At 42.3% G+C, this 19,604-nt stretch overlaps 1 protein-coding gene across 5 annotated transcripts in view; it reads left to right on the top strand.

Moving 5' to 3' along the window:
* rilp (Rab interacting lysosomal protein) overlaps nt 1-19,604 on the top strand; it is a 63,656-nt gene that overhangs the window by 13,228 nt on the left and 30,824 nt on the right. For all 5 annotated transcript variants that reach the window (XM_072243684.1, XM_072243686.1, XM_072243681.1 and 2 more), the window contains exons 2-3: nt 11,008-11,131; nt 13,519-13,640. In XM_072243684.1, the coding sequence (XP_072099785.1) occupies nt 11,008-11,131; nt 13,519-13,640 (246 nt within the window). The remainder of the gene's footprint in view (nt 1-11,007; nt 11,132-13,518; nt 13,641-19,604) is intronic.

The raw sequence follows: 19,604 nt of genomic DNA, 5'->3' as shown, positions 1-19,604 counted from the left end.
TGCTGCGGTACCGCTTCCCGGATGGTAGCAGCTGGAATAGATTGTGGTAGAGATGGCTTGGGTCCCCAGTGATCCTACGGGCCCTTTTTACACTCTTGTCCTTGTAAGTATTCTGAATCATCGGAAGTTCACAACTGCAGATGTGCTGGGCTCTCCGCACCACTCTCTGCAGAGTCCTGCGATTAAGGGAGGTACAGTTCCCATACCAGGCAGTGATGTAGCCAGTCAGGATGCTCTCAATTGTGCCCCTGTAGAAAGTTATTAGGATTTGGGCCCCATGCCAAACTTCCTCAACCGTCTGAGGTGAAAGAGGTGCTGTTGTGCCTTTTTCACCACACAGCTGGTGTGTACAGACCACGTGAGGTCCTCGGTGATGTAGATGCCGAGGAACTTGAAGCAGTTTACCCTCTCAACCCCAGATCCATTGATATCAATAGGGGTTAGCCCGTCTCCATTCCTTCTGTAATCCACATTTCCTGTAATTTCCTGTAATTTTGCAAATTTCCTGTAATCTGCAAAGTACTTTGCAGCAAATACCGTACTATTTTTGAATTCGGTCCCTGTCATGTACATAAGCATGCAGTATTGCTTCCTTATTCTGTGGATTGAGCAGAATACATTCACCCTTATTAAATCTAAGTTTAGCAACTTTTGCATATTCATCACTATGAAATCAAATGGTTATCTTAAAGTTCAAAGTAGTTTTCAGGCAGGTTTTGTTGTACCTGGTGCCTTTAGTTTAAATCGAGCAGCTTTTAACAATTAACATGTACTGACTTGAAACGTAAATTTTTAGTGCCTAGGACAAGCTGCACACTGATAAAGATCCAAATATTTGCCGTTCAAGAGGAAATACCTTAAGGTTTTTTAATCTTTGTTGCTGGAAGTGTGGTGTAATTTATGGTTTTGAATGTTCTGTTTGTAATTTTTTTTGGTTAAAACTGAACAAAGTGAATTGATATTTTTGTATATGTATAATAGCATGCAAACACACACAGTTAGGTTACTGCTGATTCAGTTCTTGGGCCTGCGTTTAACCCTGACCAATACTGTACTTCAGTGAAGTGTTTTAAATAAATTGCATTTTAGCTTGCATTTAGCATGTATTGTTTTCTTTGCCCTTCACCCCCACCAGTTTCCCACACACATTCTGACACTTGTAAGCATAGAGTGTATTCTTTGACCTGCTTCCTGCAGCTTTTTGCTTTATTGCGGGGTTGGGAATGTTAAAAGAGTATATGCATTAACTTCTGTGATCTGGTTCCTTGAGATGGATGTTAGTGGCAGATTTTTTTGGGATTAATGAATGTTACTTCTCTAAAACTGCTCAACTTTTCTTTTTGCAGTGGTGTAATAGATTTTTGACTGAATCTGGCGAGTTTAAACGGAGTGAGATACAAACACTCCCAACGTATTTCCAGCTGCAAACCAACTCACGATCCTAAACCTTGCTGCTGCACACCTCAACCCTGAACATCAAGTGCTGCCAGCAGATCATCAGCTTGGAAAGACACCCTTCAGTCTGCCCGGAGGTGGTGGTTCTGCCAGCATGTTGATATGTCTAGAGGAACGCTGCTGTGGCACATTCCAGGGCTGCAGGAGGGTGTGCTGAGCTTGGTGCAGCCACCTCAAAGGTTCAGTGAGAAAGGAGCACAGTATAGGCTTCTTCTGCAGTTGAGGAGGGAGTGGCCAGGTTGGGTAAGGAAGTCCCTCTGTTATTAACCGTATAACAGCTACAGCATGGAAACAGGCCATCTCGGCCCTTCTAATCCGTGCTGGATACCACCTCAGAGGGCCACAGGAGCGACAGTACTACTGTTGATAAGACCATAAAGCATCAGAGCAGAGTTAGTCATTTGGGCAATTGAGTTTGCTCTAGCATTCCAACATGGCTGATTTATTAACCCTCTTGACCCTACATTCCTGCCTTCTCCCAGTAAACTATGATGCCCTGACTAATCAAGAACCTATCAACCTCTGTTTAAATATATCCAGTGACTGGACCTGTACAGCCTATGGCAATGAGTTCCACAGACTCACTACCCTCTGGCAAAAGGAATTCCTTCTCACCTCTGTTCTAAATGGACGTCCCTCTATTTAGAGGCTGTGACCTCTGATCATAGACTCCCCTACTGAAGGAAACATCCTCTCCACATCCGCTTTATCTCAGCCTTTCAATATTCAACGGCTTTCAGTGAGTTTCTCCCCCTCTTCCTTCTAAACTTGGGAGTTAAGGCCCAGAGCTATCAAACATTTCTCATACGTTATTAACCTTTTCATTCCCAGAATCACTCTTCTGAACCTGCTCTGGGCCCACTCCAGTTCCAGCAGATCTCTTAGATAAAGGGCCCAGAACTGTTTACAATACTCCAAATGCGGTCAGACCAATGCCTTACAAAGCCTCAGCATTACATCCTTGCTTTTATAATCTAGTCCTCTTGAAATGAATGCCAACATTGCATTTTCTTCCTTACTACCAACTCAATATGCAAGTTAACTGTGTAGGGAATCGTACACTAGGGATAAGTGCAAGTCTCTTTGAACTTTTGATTTTGAATTTTCTGTTTCCGTTTAGAAAACAGTCTATGCCTTTATTCCTTCTGCCAAAGTGCGTGACCAACTACTTCCCGACACTGTATTCCATCTGCCACCTTTTTTGGTCATTCTCCCAAACTGTCTAAGTCATTCTGCAGACACCGTGCTTCCTCAACACTACCTGCCCTCCCACCTATCTTTGTATCGTCCACAAACCTGGCCACTAAGCCATCAATTCCATCATCCAAATCATTGCCATTCAACATGAAAGGAAGCGATCTCAACACTGACCCCTGCGGAAAACTGCTAGTCATTGGCATCCAACCAGAAAAGGCCCCCTTTATTCCCACTCTTTGTCTGCTGCCACTCAGCCAATCTTCCATCCATACTTATCTTTCCTGTACCCTCCCTCTCACCCATTCCCACTGCTCCATCTCCCCATCCCCATCCCCAACCTCCCCCTCACCCATTCCCACTGCTCCATCTTGCCACTTCCATCCCCACCCTCCCCTCTCACCCATTCCCACTGCTCCATCTCCCCATCCCCATCCCCAACCTCCCCCTCACCCATTCCCACTGCTCCATCTTGCCACCTCCATCCCCACCCTCCCCTCTCACCCATTCCCACTGCTCCATTTCCCCCCCTCCCCCCCCTCACCCATTCCCACTGCTCCATCTCCCCACCCTCCCCCTCACCCATTCCCACTGTTCCATCTCCCCACCCCCATCCCCACCCTCCCCTCTCACCCATTCCCAGCCTCATGTGTGGCACCTTGTTAAAAGCATTCTGATAATCCAAGTAAACAACATCCACTGACTCTCCTTTGTCTATCCTGCCTGTTATTTCCTCGAATTCCAACAGATTTGTCAGGCAGTATTTTCCCCTTGGAATATCTTGTGACTTCAGCCTATTTTATCATGTGCCTCCAACTACCCTGAAACCTCATCCTTAATAATGGACTCCAACGTCTTCCTAAACACTGAAGTTGGGCTAACTGGCCTATAACTTCCTATCTCTGCCTCCCTCCCTTCGTAACAAGAGGGGTGACATTTGCAATTTTCCGGTTCCCTGGAACCATTCCAGAATCTAGTGATTCTTGAAAGATCATTACTAATACCGCCACGATCTCTTCAGCTACTTCCTTGAGAACCCTGGAGTTAGTTCATCTGGTCCAGGTGACTTAATTACTTTCAAACTTTTCAGCTTCCCAACCTTCTCCTAGCAATAGCATTGCACTTGTTTCTGCCCCAACATTCTCAAATTTCTGGCATAATGCTAGTATGCTAGTATTTTGCAAAGTGAATACTGACACAAAATACGTATGTTCATCCGCCATTTCTTTATTCCCCCATTATTACCTCTTCAGCGTAATTTTCCAGCAGTCGAATACCCACTCTCACCTCTATTTTACCCTATATATCAGAAAAAACATTTTTGATATCTTATTTTATACTATTGGTTAGCTTACCTTCATATTTCATCTTTTACCTCCTTACAGATCTTTAGTTGTCTTCTGTTGATTTTTAAAACCTTTCAATCCTCTAAATTCCCACTAAACTTTACTATATTATATGCTCTCTCTTTTGCTTTTATGTTGGCTTTGACTTCCCTTGTCAGCCATGGTTACATCATCCTCCCTTTAGAATACTTCATCTTCGAGATGTATCTATTTTGTGCCTTCTAAATTGCTCCCAGAACCTCCAGCCATTGCTGTTCTGCCATCATCCCTGCTAGTGCTCCCTTCCAATCAACTTTGTCTAGTTCCTCGCTCACGCCTCTAATTCCCTGTACTCCACTGTAAAACTGATACATCTGACTTCAGCTTCTCCCTCTCAGAATTCACCCTATGGTTTATCTTACTATCTTTACCTTAACTCCCTAATCAGCCTGCTTCATTACACAACACCCAATCCAGAACACAAGAAATTCTGCCGCTGCTAGAAATCCAAAGTGACATACTGTACACAAAATGCTGGAGGAGCTCAGCAGCTCAAGCAGCACGCGTGGAAATGAACAAACAGTTAACGTTTTGGACCGAGGCCCTTCTTCAGGACTGGAAATGAAGGGGAAGACGCCAGAATAAAAAGGTGGGGGAGGGGAAGATTGTTATGATTGCAGTCTGTTGAAAAGTCCCGAAAGGTCCTGGGCTCTTTTTAAACCTTGTGCCGCCTCAGCTGAACAAGTGACTACTTGTGATGATTGCAACCTGCCGAAAATGGTGTGTAGGAATGTAATAGGAGAGTACTAAAACCATTGAGTATGAATGTAAGACTGAAAAGGCATCGCACAGATTATCTTGAAAGTATTTTTTTTATAATGAATAAAGTTTACTTTACCTTGATTTTAAAAAGCTGAAAGCAGCTTCACACCCAGAGTCCTTGCGCTGTCTGTACACCCTGCTTAAACTTTGTCCAGACATGCAGAATTTGTGAACAATCACCCTTAAATAGTTCACTTCATTGAGTAACAACGTCGCTTCGTGACAGTGAGTATAGGGATAGAATGAGGTGGAGAATAAATGTGTGGTTGAGGGATTGGAGCAGGGGGCAGGGATTCGGATTTCTGGATCATCGGGACCTCTTTTGGGGCAAGTGTGACCTGTACAAGAGGGACGGGTTGCACTTGAACCTGAGGGGGACCAATATCCTGCTGGGGAAGTTTGCTAAGGCTATTGGAGAGAGTTTAAACTAGAATTGCTGGGGTGGGGGGGGGGGGGATCCGAACTGAAGAGATGGAGGAAAAGGAGGTTGGCTCACAAATAGAGAAAGCTTGGAGACAGTGTGAAAGGGAGGATAGGCATGTGATAGAGAAGGGACGCGCTCAGACCGATGGTTTGAGAGGTGTCTATTTTAATGCGAGAAGTATTATGAATAAAGCGGATGAGCTTAGAACGTGGATCAGCACTTGGAGCTATGTTGTTGTGGCCAGTACAGAGACTTGGATGGTGCAGGGGCAGGAATGGCTACTTCAAATGCCAGGCTTAGATGTTTTGGAAAGGGCAGGGAGGGAGGCAAAAGAGGTGGGGGTGTGGCACTGTTGATCAGAGATGGTGTCACGGCTGCAGAAAAGGAAGAAGTCATGGAGGGGTTGCCTATGGAGTCTCTGTGGGTGGAAGTTAGGAAGGGATCAGTAACTCTACTGGGTGTTTTTCATAGACCAACCAATAGTAACAGGGACATCGAGGAGCAAATAAGGAGACAGATTCTGGAAAGGAGTAATAATAACAGGGTTGTTGTGATGGGAGATTTTAATTTCCAAATATTGATTGGCATCTCCCTGGAGTGAGGGGTTTAGATGGGTGGAGTTTGTTAGGTGTGTTTAGGAAGGTTTCTTCACACAATATGTAGATAAGCCTACCAGAGGAGAGGCTGTATTTGATCTGGTATTGGGAAATGAACCTGGTCAGGTGTCAGGTCTCTCAGTGGGAGAACATTTTGGAGACAGTGATTATAATTCTATCTCCTTTACCATAGCATTGGAGAGGGATAGAAACAGACAAGTTAGGGAAACATTTAATTGGAGTAAGGGGAAATACGAGGCTATCAGGCAGGAACTTGGAAGCATAAATTGGAAACAGACGTTCTCAGGGAAGTGCACGGAAGAAATGTGGTAAATGTTCAGGGGATATTTGCGTGGGGTTCTCTGTAGATACGCTCCAATGAGACAGGGAAAGGATGGTAGGGTACAGGAACCATGGTGTACAAAGGTTGTTGTAAATCTAGTCAAGAAGAAAAGAAGAACTTACGAAAGGTTCAAAAAAACTAGGTAATGATAGAGATCTAGAAGATATTAAGGCTAGCAGGAAGGAGCTTAAGAAAGAAATTAGGAGAGTCAGAAGGGGCCATGAGAAGGCCTTGGCGGACAGGATTAAGGAAAACCTCAAGGCATTCTATAAGTATGTGAAGAGCAAGAGGATAAGATGTGAGAGAATAGGGCCAATCAAGTGTGACAGTGGAAAAGTGTGTATGGAACTGGAGGAGGTAGCAAAGGTACTTGATGAATACTTTGCTTCAGTATTCTCTATGCAAAAGGATCTTGGCGATTGTAGGGACGACTTGCAGGGCACTGAAAAGCTTGAGCATGTAGATATTAAGAAAGAGGATGTGCTGGAGCTTTTGGATAGTATCAAGTTGGATAAGTCACCGGGGCCAGACAGGATGTACCCCAGGCTACTGTGGGAAGTGAGGGAGGAGATTGCTGAGCCTCTGGCGATGATCTTTGCATCATCAATGAGGTCGGGAGGGGTTCCAGAGGATTGGAGGGTTGCGGATGTTGTTCCCTTATTCAAGAAAGGGAGTAGAGATAGCCCAGGAAATTGTAGACAGGTGGATCTTACTTCAATGGTTGGTAAGTTGATGGAGAAGATTCTGAGAGGCAGGATTTATGAACATTTGGAAAGGCATAACATGATTAGGAATAATCAGCATGGCTTTGTGAAAGGCAGGCCTTGCCTTATGAGCCTGATTGAATTTTTTGAGGATGTGACTTGTTACGTACCCCGTAACTGGGTTGCCAAACCAGCAGAAATGGATCACTTAGTTGGAGTCTGGTTTAACAGAAGCTAATAAAGTTTTATTAAAGAAATAAGTAACACAGTACTCTAATCGTAAGGATATAAATGCAACAGGTTAGCAATGATAAAACACACATGTACACAGAACTAGGGTAATAGGAATCAACCAAGCTCTATCGCAGTCTAGGGGTAAAATGATCAGTCTCAAGTGACGCAGAGTTCAGTTCAGCTTAGTACAGTTTGCAGTAATCGCTGTTGTGCAGTTGGAGAGAGAGAGAGAATGCAAATTTTGATTCAAACAGACCCTTGATGTTCTTCACAGTTAGCTTCCGGGGGAACCCTTTTATGTTTTCTGTGGTCACCGACTGTGACCCCTCCGTTCCAGATACGACCGTTCTTCCGCGGTGAACCCGGCACCCAGGCAAGGGCGGATACACACGCCAGGTTCCCGCCGATCGTCCCTTTTCACCCTGTCAGTCTATGGTCGGTTCCCTCGAACCAGACCTCCAACTCCCACCAACTTGTGGGGGCACACTGCTCTTCCAGGGTCTCGTTATCTCGTGATTTCGTGGTGTGTGTCGTGCCTAAGCGAACTTGTGCTTTTTATACCCCTGCTGGGGTCTCGCCTGTCCATCAAACTTCAAACAGTTCAGGTTCAAAGCAACCAGTCTGTCAATATTCTGAAATGTGTTTCTTTCTCGTTAATCTCTCTCTTCTTTCTTATTAGCATTTTGAATGTTTCTCCATTGTCTCACTTATCTCTCTCATTAGCATCAATCTTCTGATAACTTGGTTTTTCGTCACAGACTAAACACATTGATGAGGGTAGAGCCGTAGGTGTAGTGTATATGGATTTTAACAAGGCATTTGATAAGGTACCCCATGCAAGGCTTATTGAGAAAGTAAGGAGGCATGGGATCCAAGGGAACATTGCTTTGTAGATCCAGAACTGGCTTGCCCACAGAAGGCAAAGAGTGGTTGTAGACGGGTCATATTCTGCATAGAGGCTGACAACCAGTGGTGTGCCTCAGGGATCTGTTCTGGGACCCCTACTCTTTGTGATTTTTATAAATGACCTGGACGAGGAAGTGGAGGGATGGGTTAGTAAATTTGCTGATGACACAAAGGTTGGGGGTGTTGTGGATAGTGTGAAGGGCTGTCAGAGGTTACAGTGGGACATTGATAGGATGCAAAACTGGCTGAGAAATGGCAGATGGAGTTCACCCAGATAAGTGTGAGGTGGTTCATTTTGGTAGGCCAAATATGATGGCAGAATATAGCACTAATAGCAGACTCTTGGCAGTGTGGAGGATCAGAGGGATCTTGGGGTCCGAGTCCATAGGACACTCAAAGCTGCTATGCAGGTTGACTCTGTGGTTAAGAAGGCATACGGTGCATTGGCCTTCATCAATCGTGGGATTGAGTTTAGGAGCCAAAGGTAATATTGCAGCTATATAGGATCCTGGTCAGACCCCAGTTGGAGTACTGTGCTCAAGTCTGGTCACCTCACTACAGGAAGGATGTGGAAATCATAGAAAGGGTGCAGAGGAGATTTACAAGGAGGTTGCCTAGATTGGGGAGCATGCCTTATGATAATAGGTTGAGCGAACTCAACCTTTTCTCCTTGGAGCGTCGGAGGATGAGGGGTGACCTGATAGAGGTGTACAAGATAATGAGAGGCATTGATCATGTGGATAGTCAGAGGCTTTTTCCCAGGGCTGAAATGGCTAGCAAGAGAGGGCATAGTTTTAAGGTGCTTGGAAGTAGGTACAGAGGAGATGTCAGGGGTAAGTTTTTTAGGCAGAGAGTGGTGAGTGCATGGAATGGGCTGCTGGCGGTGGCAGTGGAGATGGAAAGGATACGGTCTTTTAAGAGACTCCTTGGATGGATACATGGAGCTTAGAAAGATAGAGGGCTATGGGTAAACCTAGATAGTTCTAAGGTAAGAAGATGTTCGGTACAGCTTTGTGGGCCAAAGGGCCTGTATTGTGTTGTAGGTTTTCTATGTTTCTATTGTTATAACTTTCCTAAAATGGAGTATGGCTGAGGGAGATGGTACTTTGTTCATTAGAGCGCAGATCTACTGGAGGATTTTGTATTGTATTAAAATGTACAAGTAATAATGTAAATTGATTCACAAGTTAGATAACATCTGAGCCAAGTTTCAAGTGAACATGCTTCTGTAGCAGCCCATTACATATGCCATGCTCAGTTGTCAGTGGCGAGGACCTAACAGGCTTTGTGGCAAACACAAGGCCACTTAAAAATGTCGCTAAACAGGTTGGAAAGAATTGACCAGAAATGGAAGTGTGTACATGAGCACTTACTTTTCATCTGGAATCTCTGGGGGCTGTTCCCATGTCCCTCTCATTAAACAATCACCAGTATCTTCAGCAGATCTGTAAGAACACAGCTGATTGCTCAGGCTCTGGGAGGACTCTGCTGACTCTAAAGGGGCTCTGGGAACTGAAGAAGCACAGTAAAGGGAAGGGTTGGTTCCCAGAATCTCTCTTTGAAGCGAGCCTGATGGGGACGCTTGACATCTCTCTCTGGCTGCTACATTTCCTGCCACAAATAATGGCTCATTGCCTGCGTGTCCTGATTGCTCTTTCCAGTAGAACAAATGTCAGGGCAAAAAGATGACCTGTCCTGTTGTAACCAGTGTTCTCTTTACTCAAAGATGAGATCCTTACCTACTGTCAGTAAAGTCTAATTTCTGTGGTAGACGTCAGATCAATCAATTGGTTTTTAAATCATTGCTTATAATCTGGTTATACGATCTCTCTTTTTCTCCATATGTACTGATGTGATAGTCATTAGTTTGGCTTGTAAATAACAGCAGAGTATCATGGTTGATAGGTCCTACATTGATATCAGGTGAGTTATCTGATCCAGGTATTCTGTTCACACTGATGTTCCCTCATTTAGTGACACCAGCGATCTTCACTAGAATGCTGAATCCCAATTAGTCCTCAGTAGCTAGTCATCTTACTTGTTTCTGGGCTTGTCAAGTGAAAAGTAATGAACTTGACTTTTAAGAGGATCCTTTAAACATATTAAGCCCTTCTGTGCTTCTGTAGGGCTGTAACTTGTCATTGGTTAACTGGTCTTGTACAGCAAGGGGATTTCCTTTACTTTGTCAGTCTGTGTGAGTGAATGATTGCCTACTTGCGTCTATGCAGTCCTCACGTGAGAATATTTTTTTGATGTCAACCCAAAATTCCGAGATAATCTTGTCATTCAGCCTACCTAGTGGATTTTGAAAGCTCCGTTTAAGTGGCGCAAGCATTCTGTTGTACCAATGTAAGCCTCCTTCCTATTTTCTGAACAGACCTTTGAATTGCCCACAACTTACTCCAGAGTTACAACATTCTGCGTGGGATATGTGCTATGCTGGGGTGACGACATCTATTGTCTATATGTGATTTCCCCAGTGGTAATGAAGGTTGGGAACTCCAGGAGTCTGAGCAGTGATGGTAAAGAAACAGTGACGTGTATATGTCCTGATGGGTTTGGATATGTACTTAAGTTAGATTTTTTTTTACCTTTTATTTGTCACATGTACATCGAGACACTGATGTACACTGTTGAGGTTTGCATCAGATCAAACCAGTGAGGACTGTGCTGGGCAACCACAAGTGTTGCCATGCTACTGGCACCGGCATAGCTACCTCGTACGTTTTTGGAATATGAGAGGAAACGTGCGTAGAGAATGTACAAGCTCTGTACAGACTGGCCAGGAGTGAACTCCGGTCAGTGATCTCTGACACTGTAAAGAAATGCAGTAACCATCATGCCCCTGTATGTAGGATCATTTTGTTAGACACGCACAGACAACTTCCTGCGAAATCTTGTGGAGAATAGGGTTCTCTTGGATTAGTTCTGGTTTTAAAATTCAAAATTAAACTTTGAATATTAATTCAATGCCCGTGCATTTTGTGTTTTTTTTTTGTTTCAGGATGTGGATCATAAAATAAGTCTCTGGCATACCCGGATCCAAGAACTGCAGAAGCAGATATCACAGCTGACAGGCGAAAACCAGCAGCTTGTTAACAAGCTGGTTGAGATTCAGTCCCAGGAAGGTAACTCCGATCTCTTCTTTCATTAACTCTTTTATCTAAAATTTGTTCAAATCTGTGCCTTCATTATCAGAAATGGACATGTGATTTTAAAGGATTTACTAGAAGTTAAAAAAATCCAGGACAATTGAAGCCATTTCCTTTACTAGCTTTCATATGCTCTTCAGTGTGGGAATACTCTTAACCTGCCAACATTTTTCATCTTCTCAGGAGAGAACGAGTTCTTTAAATATGTTTTGATTTTACTTGGCACTAAGATAAGGTCTTTCCATTTTTGACTTGAACTGAAGTAGCATTCTGGTTTCATTTTATCATTATTTTCTTATTCTTTCATACAATACGAGGATTACTGGTGATTGTACATCCTTTAATTTCACTGGAGGAGTTGGTGGTCTGAGCCACTTCTTGTTCTGATTCATTTTTCTTTGAAGGGTTACCCATAACATTGATAGCCAGGAATCTTGATAGCTTTGCTCCAACGATGTTGAAGGACAGGGTGAGACCTGGAGAAAAGCCTTCAGATGGTGTTCTAGTGTACATGTCTCTCCTATCCTTGCAGCTGAGTGTGGGAGATGCAATGGACAATTCCTTGAGGGTTGCTGTGCTTCATCTTGTAGATGGCACACCCAGTACAACCATGGTGTGCCACTGGAGGAATGGGTGAAGGTTTTTAAGAGTTTCTATCAACTCAGCAGTTTTGTTCTGAAAGCTATCAAGCTGCTTGTTTTTGGTGCTTCTACATGAATTGGATGTATTTCGATACGCTCCTAAATCAAGGTTTGTAACGGGTGGAGATGCTGGGGAGTTGTAAGATGAGTTAGTCATTCAGATACCCAGCCTCTGCCCACCTCTTGTGTCAATGTCTGATGCAATTTAGATTCTATTCAGGAGTGACTTCCCAAAGTTCTTCGTGAGGGATTTGGAGTTTAATAATCCTATTGAATACCTCGAAGATGACTGGGTTGCTCTCTTGTTGGAACTGGTCATTCTCTGGTCCTTAACTGGCATGTATAATGTCTGCCGCCCATCAGTCCAATTCCTGCGCATTGCTGGGGTCTCATTGTACAAAGGAATGAGGTGCTTCTCTATAATGAAGTTCTAGCCAGTGATGAAAATGATGCAAAAATTTGTGTCTCAGGCACTCCTGTATTAAAAATGTGTTAAGAATCCTCCACTAACTACTGATTTAATATACTGAGGTTAATGCTCCATTTATAATGTGAAGAAGGTTTTTTTTATACCTATCCCTTCTTACATCTGAATTTTTTTTTCTGAACTTTGTCTATTTTAGAACCAGGGAATTTTACAGTAAGGTAGGAGGCCTACGTGTTCTTACAATCTATACTTAAGAAAAATCCAGTTAGTTTTACGCCCCTGCCTTCTCATTGCCTGCAAATTCCCTTCTTTTAGATTTTTATCCAGACCCCTTCTGGATGCTGCAATTGAATCTGCTGTCAACATTACTGCCTCAGAAGTACAGTGGTACAAAGGAAGTGGTTCTATGTCAGTTTTGTTTCTTTTGCTCATCACTTTCACCCAATGGCCCCAGGTTCTTGGTAGTTCCACAAGTGGCAACAGTTTCTCTTTAATTACCCTCCATTCTTCCTTTACAATCTCCTTTTCCAAGAAGAGTAGTTCAAGTTCCTTCTGCCTCCCCCCATTTTCCTGTATGGTGCACAAAATTGGACAAAATACTCCAGAGAAGGCCAAACCGGTGTACTCTGTGCATAAAGCCCAGGACTCCTTTTAACTGCTATCTCAGTAAGCCTTGGCACTTTCAACAAACTATGCATATACACTGTCAGATCTCTGTTCCAGCTGCTACCATCCGGGAAATGGTACTGCAGCGTCAAAACCAGGACCAACAGGCTCCGGGACATCTTCTTCCACCAGGCCATCAGACTGATGAACTCACACTGACTTGAGTGTACTCTATATTACATTGACTGTTCTATTTATTATAAATTACTATGATTGCATATCACACATTTAGATGAAGACGTACTCCTCATGTATGTGAAGGATGTAAGAAATAAAGTCAATTCAATGTACACACATACATCTCTTCGAATTTTGCCCTACATGTACAAATCATTAAAACAGTTGCCCTAGTCCTGACCCTTTGGAACTGCACTCTATACTTACCTCTAATCCAACAAATAACCTTTCATTACTGCTTTGTTTCCCATTATCCAGCCAATTTTTCATCCATGCTACAATGTCTTTTCTTGCACAGCTATCAGTCTTCATTACAAACCTGCCACGTGGCATCTTATAAAATGTCTTCTAGGAGTTTGTCCCACATCATTTGTTGAGGATTACTAAATTCTTCCATGGTTTAATTTGGAGCACATAGAACTCATGATATGTTGTTAATATTTCTTTACTAGACAGCCTCTCTAAGAAGGAACGGGAAGTAATGCTAAAGCTAAAAGAAGTGGTTGATCTTCAAAGGGATGAAATTCGAGCCAAAGGTCATGAGCTCTATTGCAAAAATGAAGATGTAGATGCAGTAAGTTTTCACTGCCTATTAACACTGTCTATTTCAAGTCATTGAAAGTAAACAATGGCAAAAATAGAACTCCAGTTAACGTAAAAGAATGGTTTTGCACAGAAGAATTTTGGTCTATTGATCTCCAGATGCTACATATTATTTCTACTGAGACTTGCTTTGCATATCTGAGTCACTTTTTGCATTATAGAAAGTCTCTCAATTTTACTTTGACTGTAATAACATAAACCATCTTTTTAATGAAGAAAACCAGTTGAAGACATGATAGAACTGATACTGAACCAAAGAAAGAAGATTAGAAAGGTCAATTGAAAAGCTATTTGGAGCCGCTTTTTTTTAAAGTCTTGAAGGAAGAGTAGAAGGTTTTCAGAGAGAGAGCTGGGGAATGTTGAACCCAGCAGCCAAAGACTGCTAATGCTTCGATCCACATCTTAGGTGTTAACTTGTGTTTTTTTTTTGTTCTTTTTCTCAAATCGTTGTGTTTATGTAAGGCACCGGAACTGGGCAGATGTGGAGATAATTTACTTCCTGTCCTTTGAACTTTGTCTTTTAAGGCTGCAAGAGCCTTGTCGGTGTTCTAGGTGGCCTTTTGTCTAGTGGTGCTGAAAGAAATGCCCTTGTCCCTGATGACATCTCTATGAAACTAAGATAAATATTGAAAAGTATGAGATGTAACAGCCCCACGCAGTCTGACTGAATGGATAACTTTCTTTAATGGATTTGTTTTTGTTTGGATGGTATAAAATTCAAGTCTTAGGCCTTTATAGGGGGAGTCTAGTACGAGAGGGCATGACTTAAGGATTGAAAGGCGCCCATTCAGAACAGAGATGTGAAGAAATTTTTTTAGCCAGAGGGTGGTGGATCTATGGAATTTGTTGCCACGGGCGGCAGTGGAGGCCAGTCATTGGGTGTATTTAAGACAGAGATTGATAGGTATCTGAGTAGCCAGGGCATCAAAGGTTATGGTGAGAAGGCGGGGGAGTGGGACTAAATGGGAGAATGGATCAGCTCATGATAAAATGGCGGAGCAGACTCCATGGGCCGAATGGCCGACTTCTGCTCCTTTGTCTTATAGTCTTTACTTGTATTAATAAACATAGGTGATGTAGAAAGAGGGCATTCAGCTCGTTATGTTTTTTTTAAGCTATTCCCAATTCCCAACTCCAGTCTACAACCAAAGATGAAAGTCAAAAAGTTTGCAGGTACTTGAAATCTGAAACAAAAACCAAAAATGCTAGAGTTCTGACGAGGAGTCACAGGCCCAAAAGACTGACTGTTTCTCTTTCCACAGACACGCCTGACTTGCTGAGACTTTTCAACAATTTTGTTTTTTGTTTTTGCTCTGCAACTGTAGAGGCTGCAACACTATCACGTGCTCCTTTAAGATTTATTTATACTATGCTGTGCATTTCCTGCCATGCTTTCAAGCAAGGATTTCTGAATTTTATTCACTCAATAGTTAAAAAATCCTTAACATTATTCCTTTTATCAATCACCTTTAATCTGTTATTCCATAGAATACTTTGTTAAATTCTACTGAATTATATTTTGCAGTTAATTTAACTTGAATTGGATCAACTTGTGTTGATGTGAATAGATGAATATAATATGATGAACTTAATTGTACTTGTGTAAACAACATAATGCTCAGCTCCCCCCCTCTCCCCTCCTACCGACCATGAACACACTCCAACTACAGATGTACTGTAGAAAGCATTTAACTGGCTGCATTATCATCTGGTATACGGGTGGGTGAGTTACCTGCACAGGATAAAATAAGTTGCACAGCCTTGTAAACTTAAGTCAGTTCCTTCATGGTACTAGCCTCTAAAGTATCCAGGATATCTTGAAGGATTGATGCCTCAAAAAGGTGGCATCCGTCATTAAGGACCCCATCACCCAGGGCATGCATGCCCTTTTCTCACTGTTATCATCAGGAAATAGGTACAGGAGCCCAAAGAGAGACACTCAATGATCCAGGAACAGCTTCTTCCCCTCTGACATCTGATTTCTGAATGGACATTGAACCTATGAACGCTACCTCACTACTTTTTTTATTTTTGCTCTACTTATTTAATTTAACTATTTTATATGTGTGTGTGTGTGTATGTTTGTGTTTATGTGTGTGTGTACTCAATATTGTAATTTGCATTTTTTCTCTATTATTTATTGCATCGAACTGCCGCCACAAAGACAACAAATTTCAAAACATGTGCCAGTGATTTTAGATCTGATTCTGATTCTATTCCAGAATCAGTACTGCACAACCTAGAATTTGTATTTAACATAACTGAACAATGAACCAGATCTATTTTAAAAATAACTGTAGTAACAGTGCTGGAAAAAAGTGGTAGATTTTATTTGGTTCAAGTATTTTAGTATTAAGAGGTGCAGCGTGCAGGTTGTGGTTAGGACTCGCAGTAATGCAGAAAACAACAACATACACACATGTGGGTAATCTGAAAACAGAAAATGTTGGAAATGCAGTAGATTCTGGACCAGTACATTTTGGCCCAATTAAGCAGTTGCCCCAATTAGCCACAGTTTCATGGAAATAGTTAAAAAGGTATACAGAAGACAAACTAAAGTGTAACTGAGTAACATATTATGTATTTAAATGAAACAAAGAACAACTTAGAATGTTACCAATACTACTACAGTACCATAAAACTGTATTAGTTTCTAACAGTTATAACCAGAGTAATTCATCCAGTATACCCTGTGTTCTTTTGATTGACTGTAAATAAACAAAATCAGTTCAGACATCTAGTGCAGATAATGGACTGCCTTCCTACAATACTTTTGATGATTACATTGTCCAATTCTTCATTTTCATTGTAACATTCAAGGTGATTGATACCTTCTAATTCTTCGTAGTTCTTAAGTTGTTGAAGTAGCAAAATTGTTTAATTTTCAGTCATGGCTGTTTCTGACATCTCCTGGCCTGAATGCTTGAAACTGCAGTAAGCAAAACAGTTCTGAATTGTCTTGCTGCTTATTTCTCATCAATTATCAGTGACAAAAATCACTGCTTTTTGAACACAAACACCTGCAGCTGGCACTGTTTAAATCCATTTTCTTACAGTGTGTTCCCAGACATTTTGTTGCATGTTCCTTCAAACTTTTCATCCTCCCTCCTTTTAGTGCTCATTTATTTTAAAGACTTCTCTTTACCTTTTATTTGACCAGCAAATGGACATTAATGTTGGCCTCCCCCCACCCCTTAGCTCAGCAAAAGTACACTGATGAAAAGTTGTTGATTTGCACAAAGTAAGTGAGCTTGTGGGGACATTGTTTCTCCAGGCAGTGAGCATGCTTTAATTTTGAGTTGCCCAGTGGCTCGAAAGTGTAAACATCCCAAAGACCACAAATCCACAATGTAATACTAGGCCCAATTAAGCAGTTACCCTAATATACTAGTATATATATTATTTATACTAATATATAAATATACTAGTATATTTATATACTTTATTGTATGTAGTGATTAACATTGAATGTTTCTTTTAATAAAACAAAATGTATTAAAGACAAATTAAAATTACTCCATGTCCCACTTTGCTCTTGTGTATAATGTGATTTTGCTGATCAAATATTGAACATTGTTCAAATTTCCCAACCTGTGAAGCACATTTATATCAACCCACAAAATGCTGGAGGAATTGAGGTCGGGCAGCATCCGTGAAGGGAAATGAACAGTCAATGTTTCAGGCTGAGGTCTTTCACCAGGACTGGATAGGAGTAGGGCAGAAACCAGCATAAAAGTATGTAGGGGAAAGGGGAGCAGCAGGACTTGGCAGGTCATTGGTGAATCCATTTGGGGGGGGTGGGGAGGAGGGGGATTGGTGTGGTGGGGATAAGCAGAAGATGTGAAGCTGGGAGGGGCTAGCTGTGAGAGGTAAAGGGCTGAGAAGGACAGGGGACCAAAGAATAAAGGGAACGAGATGAGGAACCAGAGGGGAAAGTGAAGGTGAAGAGCGGGTTGTGAGAGTGGGCAAGGGAAGAATTCGAATCAGAGTTAATATCACTGGCATATGTTGTGAAATTTGTTAACTAGATAAAGGGTAAAGGGGGTCTATTCCCTCTCTCTTTGCTCTCCCTGCTTTTCCGACCTGTCAATCTTCACCTTCCTCCCTCTGGTCCCCATCTCCTTCCCTTTATTCCACAGTTTGCAGTTCTCTCAAATCCAGCACTTTGTTTCTCCAGATTTCCAGCACCTGCAGCCTCCCTTTGCCGTGGCATGTCTGGAGTTTGCCTTCGGTGCACAGTGATTTGTCCTTAAGTTATTTTTATTAGTTCATGCAGTCAAATTCAGCTTGACTTTCTCACGTGAGTTGTTGGTGACTAAAACAAAACCCTTGTCAATAATTAAGTAGTGACGTGTGTCAGCACGTTGTAAAGAAATTGATTCCTGTTGGTTTCAGTTGGAATGAGGGTTGGAGGCATTTGATGCACTATAGAACCATTCAGTGTGGATGATAACGGCTTGGTATGGCAACTGCACTGCATGTGACTGCAAAGAAAGTGCAGAGTGTTTCAGGTAGTGCAGCGGTTAGTGTAATGCCATTTCAGCACCTACAATCCAGGTTCAGTTCCGTTGCTGTTAGTAAGGAGTTTATGTTCACACTATGACCACGTGGGTTTCCTCTGATTTCCTCCCACATTCCAAAGAGTACAGGTTAGTAGGTCAATTGGTCTTTGAACAACTTAATAGGTTAAAGCAGTTAGCATAATCGAAGACCCCACCCACCCTCGCCCATTGGTCAGAAGATACAAAAGCTTCAAAGCTGTACCACTAGGCTCACGGACAGCCCCTCTGTTATCACACCCTCTTGTATGACATGATGGACTCTCACCCTCACAATCTAACTCATTATGATCTTACACTTTTTTGTTTACCTGCACTGCACTTTTTTGATTGTGTTTACACTTTTCTCGGCACTGCTGTTGTTTCACCTTATGCTCAATGCACTGTGTAATGATTTGATCTGCATAAACAGTATGCAAAGCGAGCTTTTCACTGCATCTTGACACTTGTGCCAAACAAGGCAAATACCAATAAGCACTTCTATAGTTATGTCCTCTTGTTCAAGGATGAACTTGTCAGCTGTGTTAAAGTGCAGATTGAATAATAGTTTAAAAAAAAGTGACCATAAAACTGAGAATGCAAATAAATTAGGAGATCCTGTGATGTGGCCTGTTTCTGGTACACTGCCATTAGTTTAGTACTGAGAGGGGTAGACTATGTTACACATAAATCTCTGGAAAGAGCTGTGTCTAAAATCTGGTCCAATACATTAGCTGCCCTTCCACTGCCCAGAGAATGTCAAGTAATCCACAATTCCTCCACACATTATAGGTCATGGTGCTGGGGAGAACTCCTTAACGTTCACCAAGTGTGACCTGCGATTAGTTTAAACTTATTGGAGAGGATGGGTAGAGCTTCAGTTCACCTGAACTGTTGCCTCGAGATCCATCTGCAGCTGTTGGCACCAAGCATTCAACAGAATTGCATCAGCACATTGTACTCTGTCCCCAAAGTTCAGAAGCCAACATTTAGTATCACCAGACTGTGATGAATTTCTGGACAGCTAACAATGATTCACACATTATAAAGCTGGCTCTGGAAAGAATTTTGTTGTATAACTTCTAATCTAGTGTGACCAGGTGGACCAAGATCACCTTTCCCTGTGTTCTGAAGCTGGAAATTGCTGAGGCCTTTTCTGTGCCACGTTGATCTGGTCCTCAGAGTGTAATCTGCCTTTGGGAGACAAATGTGCCTGTTTGACTCTGGTCAGGAGAAACTGTTTGAGCTTTCATCCAACTGGATGCTTCACCTAACGAAAAGTCCAAGAGTTATTGAGGATTGTTGGTTTAAACTGTCAGGTGCTGTAAATGCGTGTGAATTAATGATTACCTGATTGTAAATGTGTTGTAACTTCGCAAGTTCCAATTCTGCAGGCG

Source organism: Mobula birostris, chromosome 25 (genome assembly GCF_030028105.1).
Source record: "Mobula birostris isolate sMobBir1 chromosome 25, sMobBir1.hap1, whole genome shotgun sequence".
NCBI classification, from domain to species: Eukaryota; Metazoa; Chordata; class Chondrichthyes; order Myliobatiformes; family Myliobatidae; genus Mobula; species Mobula birostris.
The sequence above is the reverse complement of the archived record's forward strand: the minus strand, read 5'-3'. Positions and strand labels throughout refer to the sequence as shown.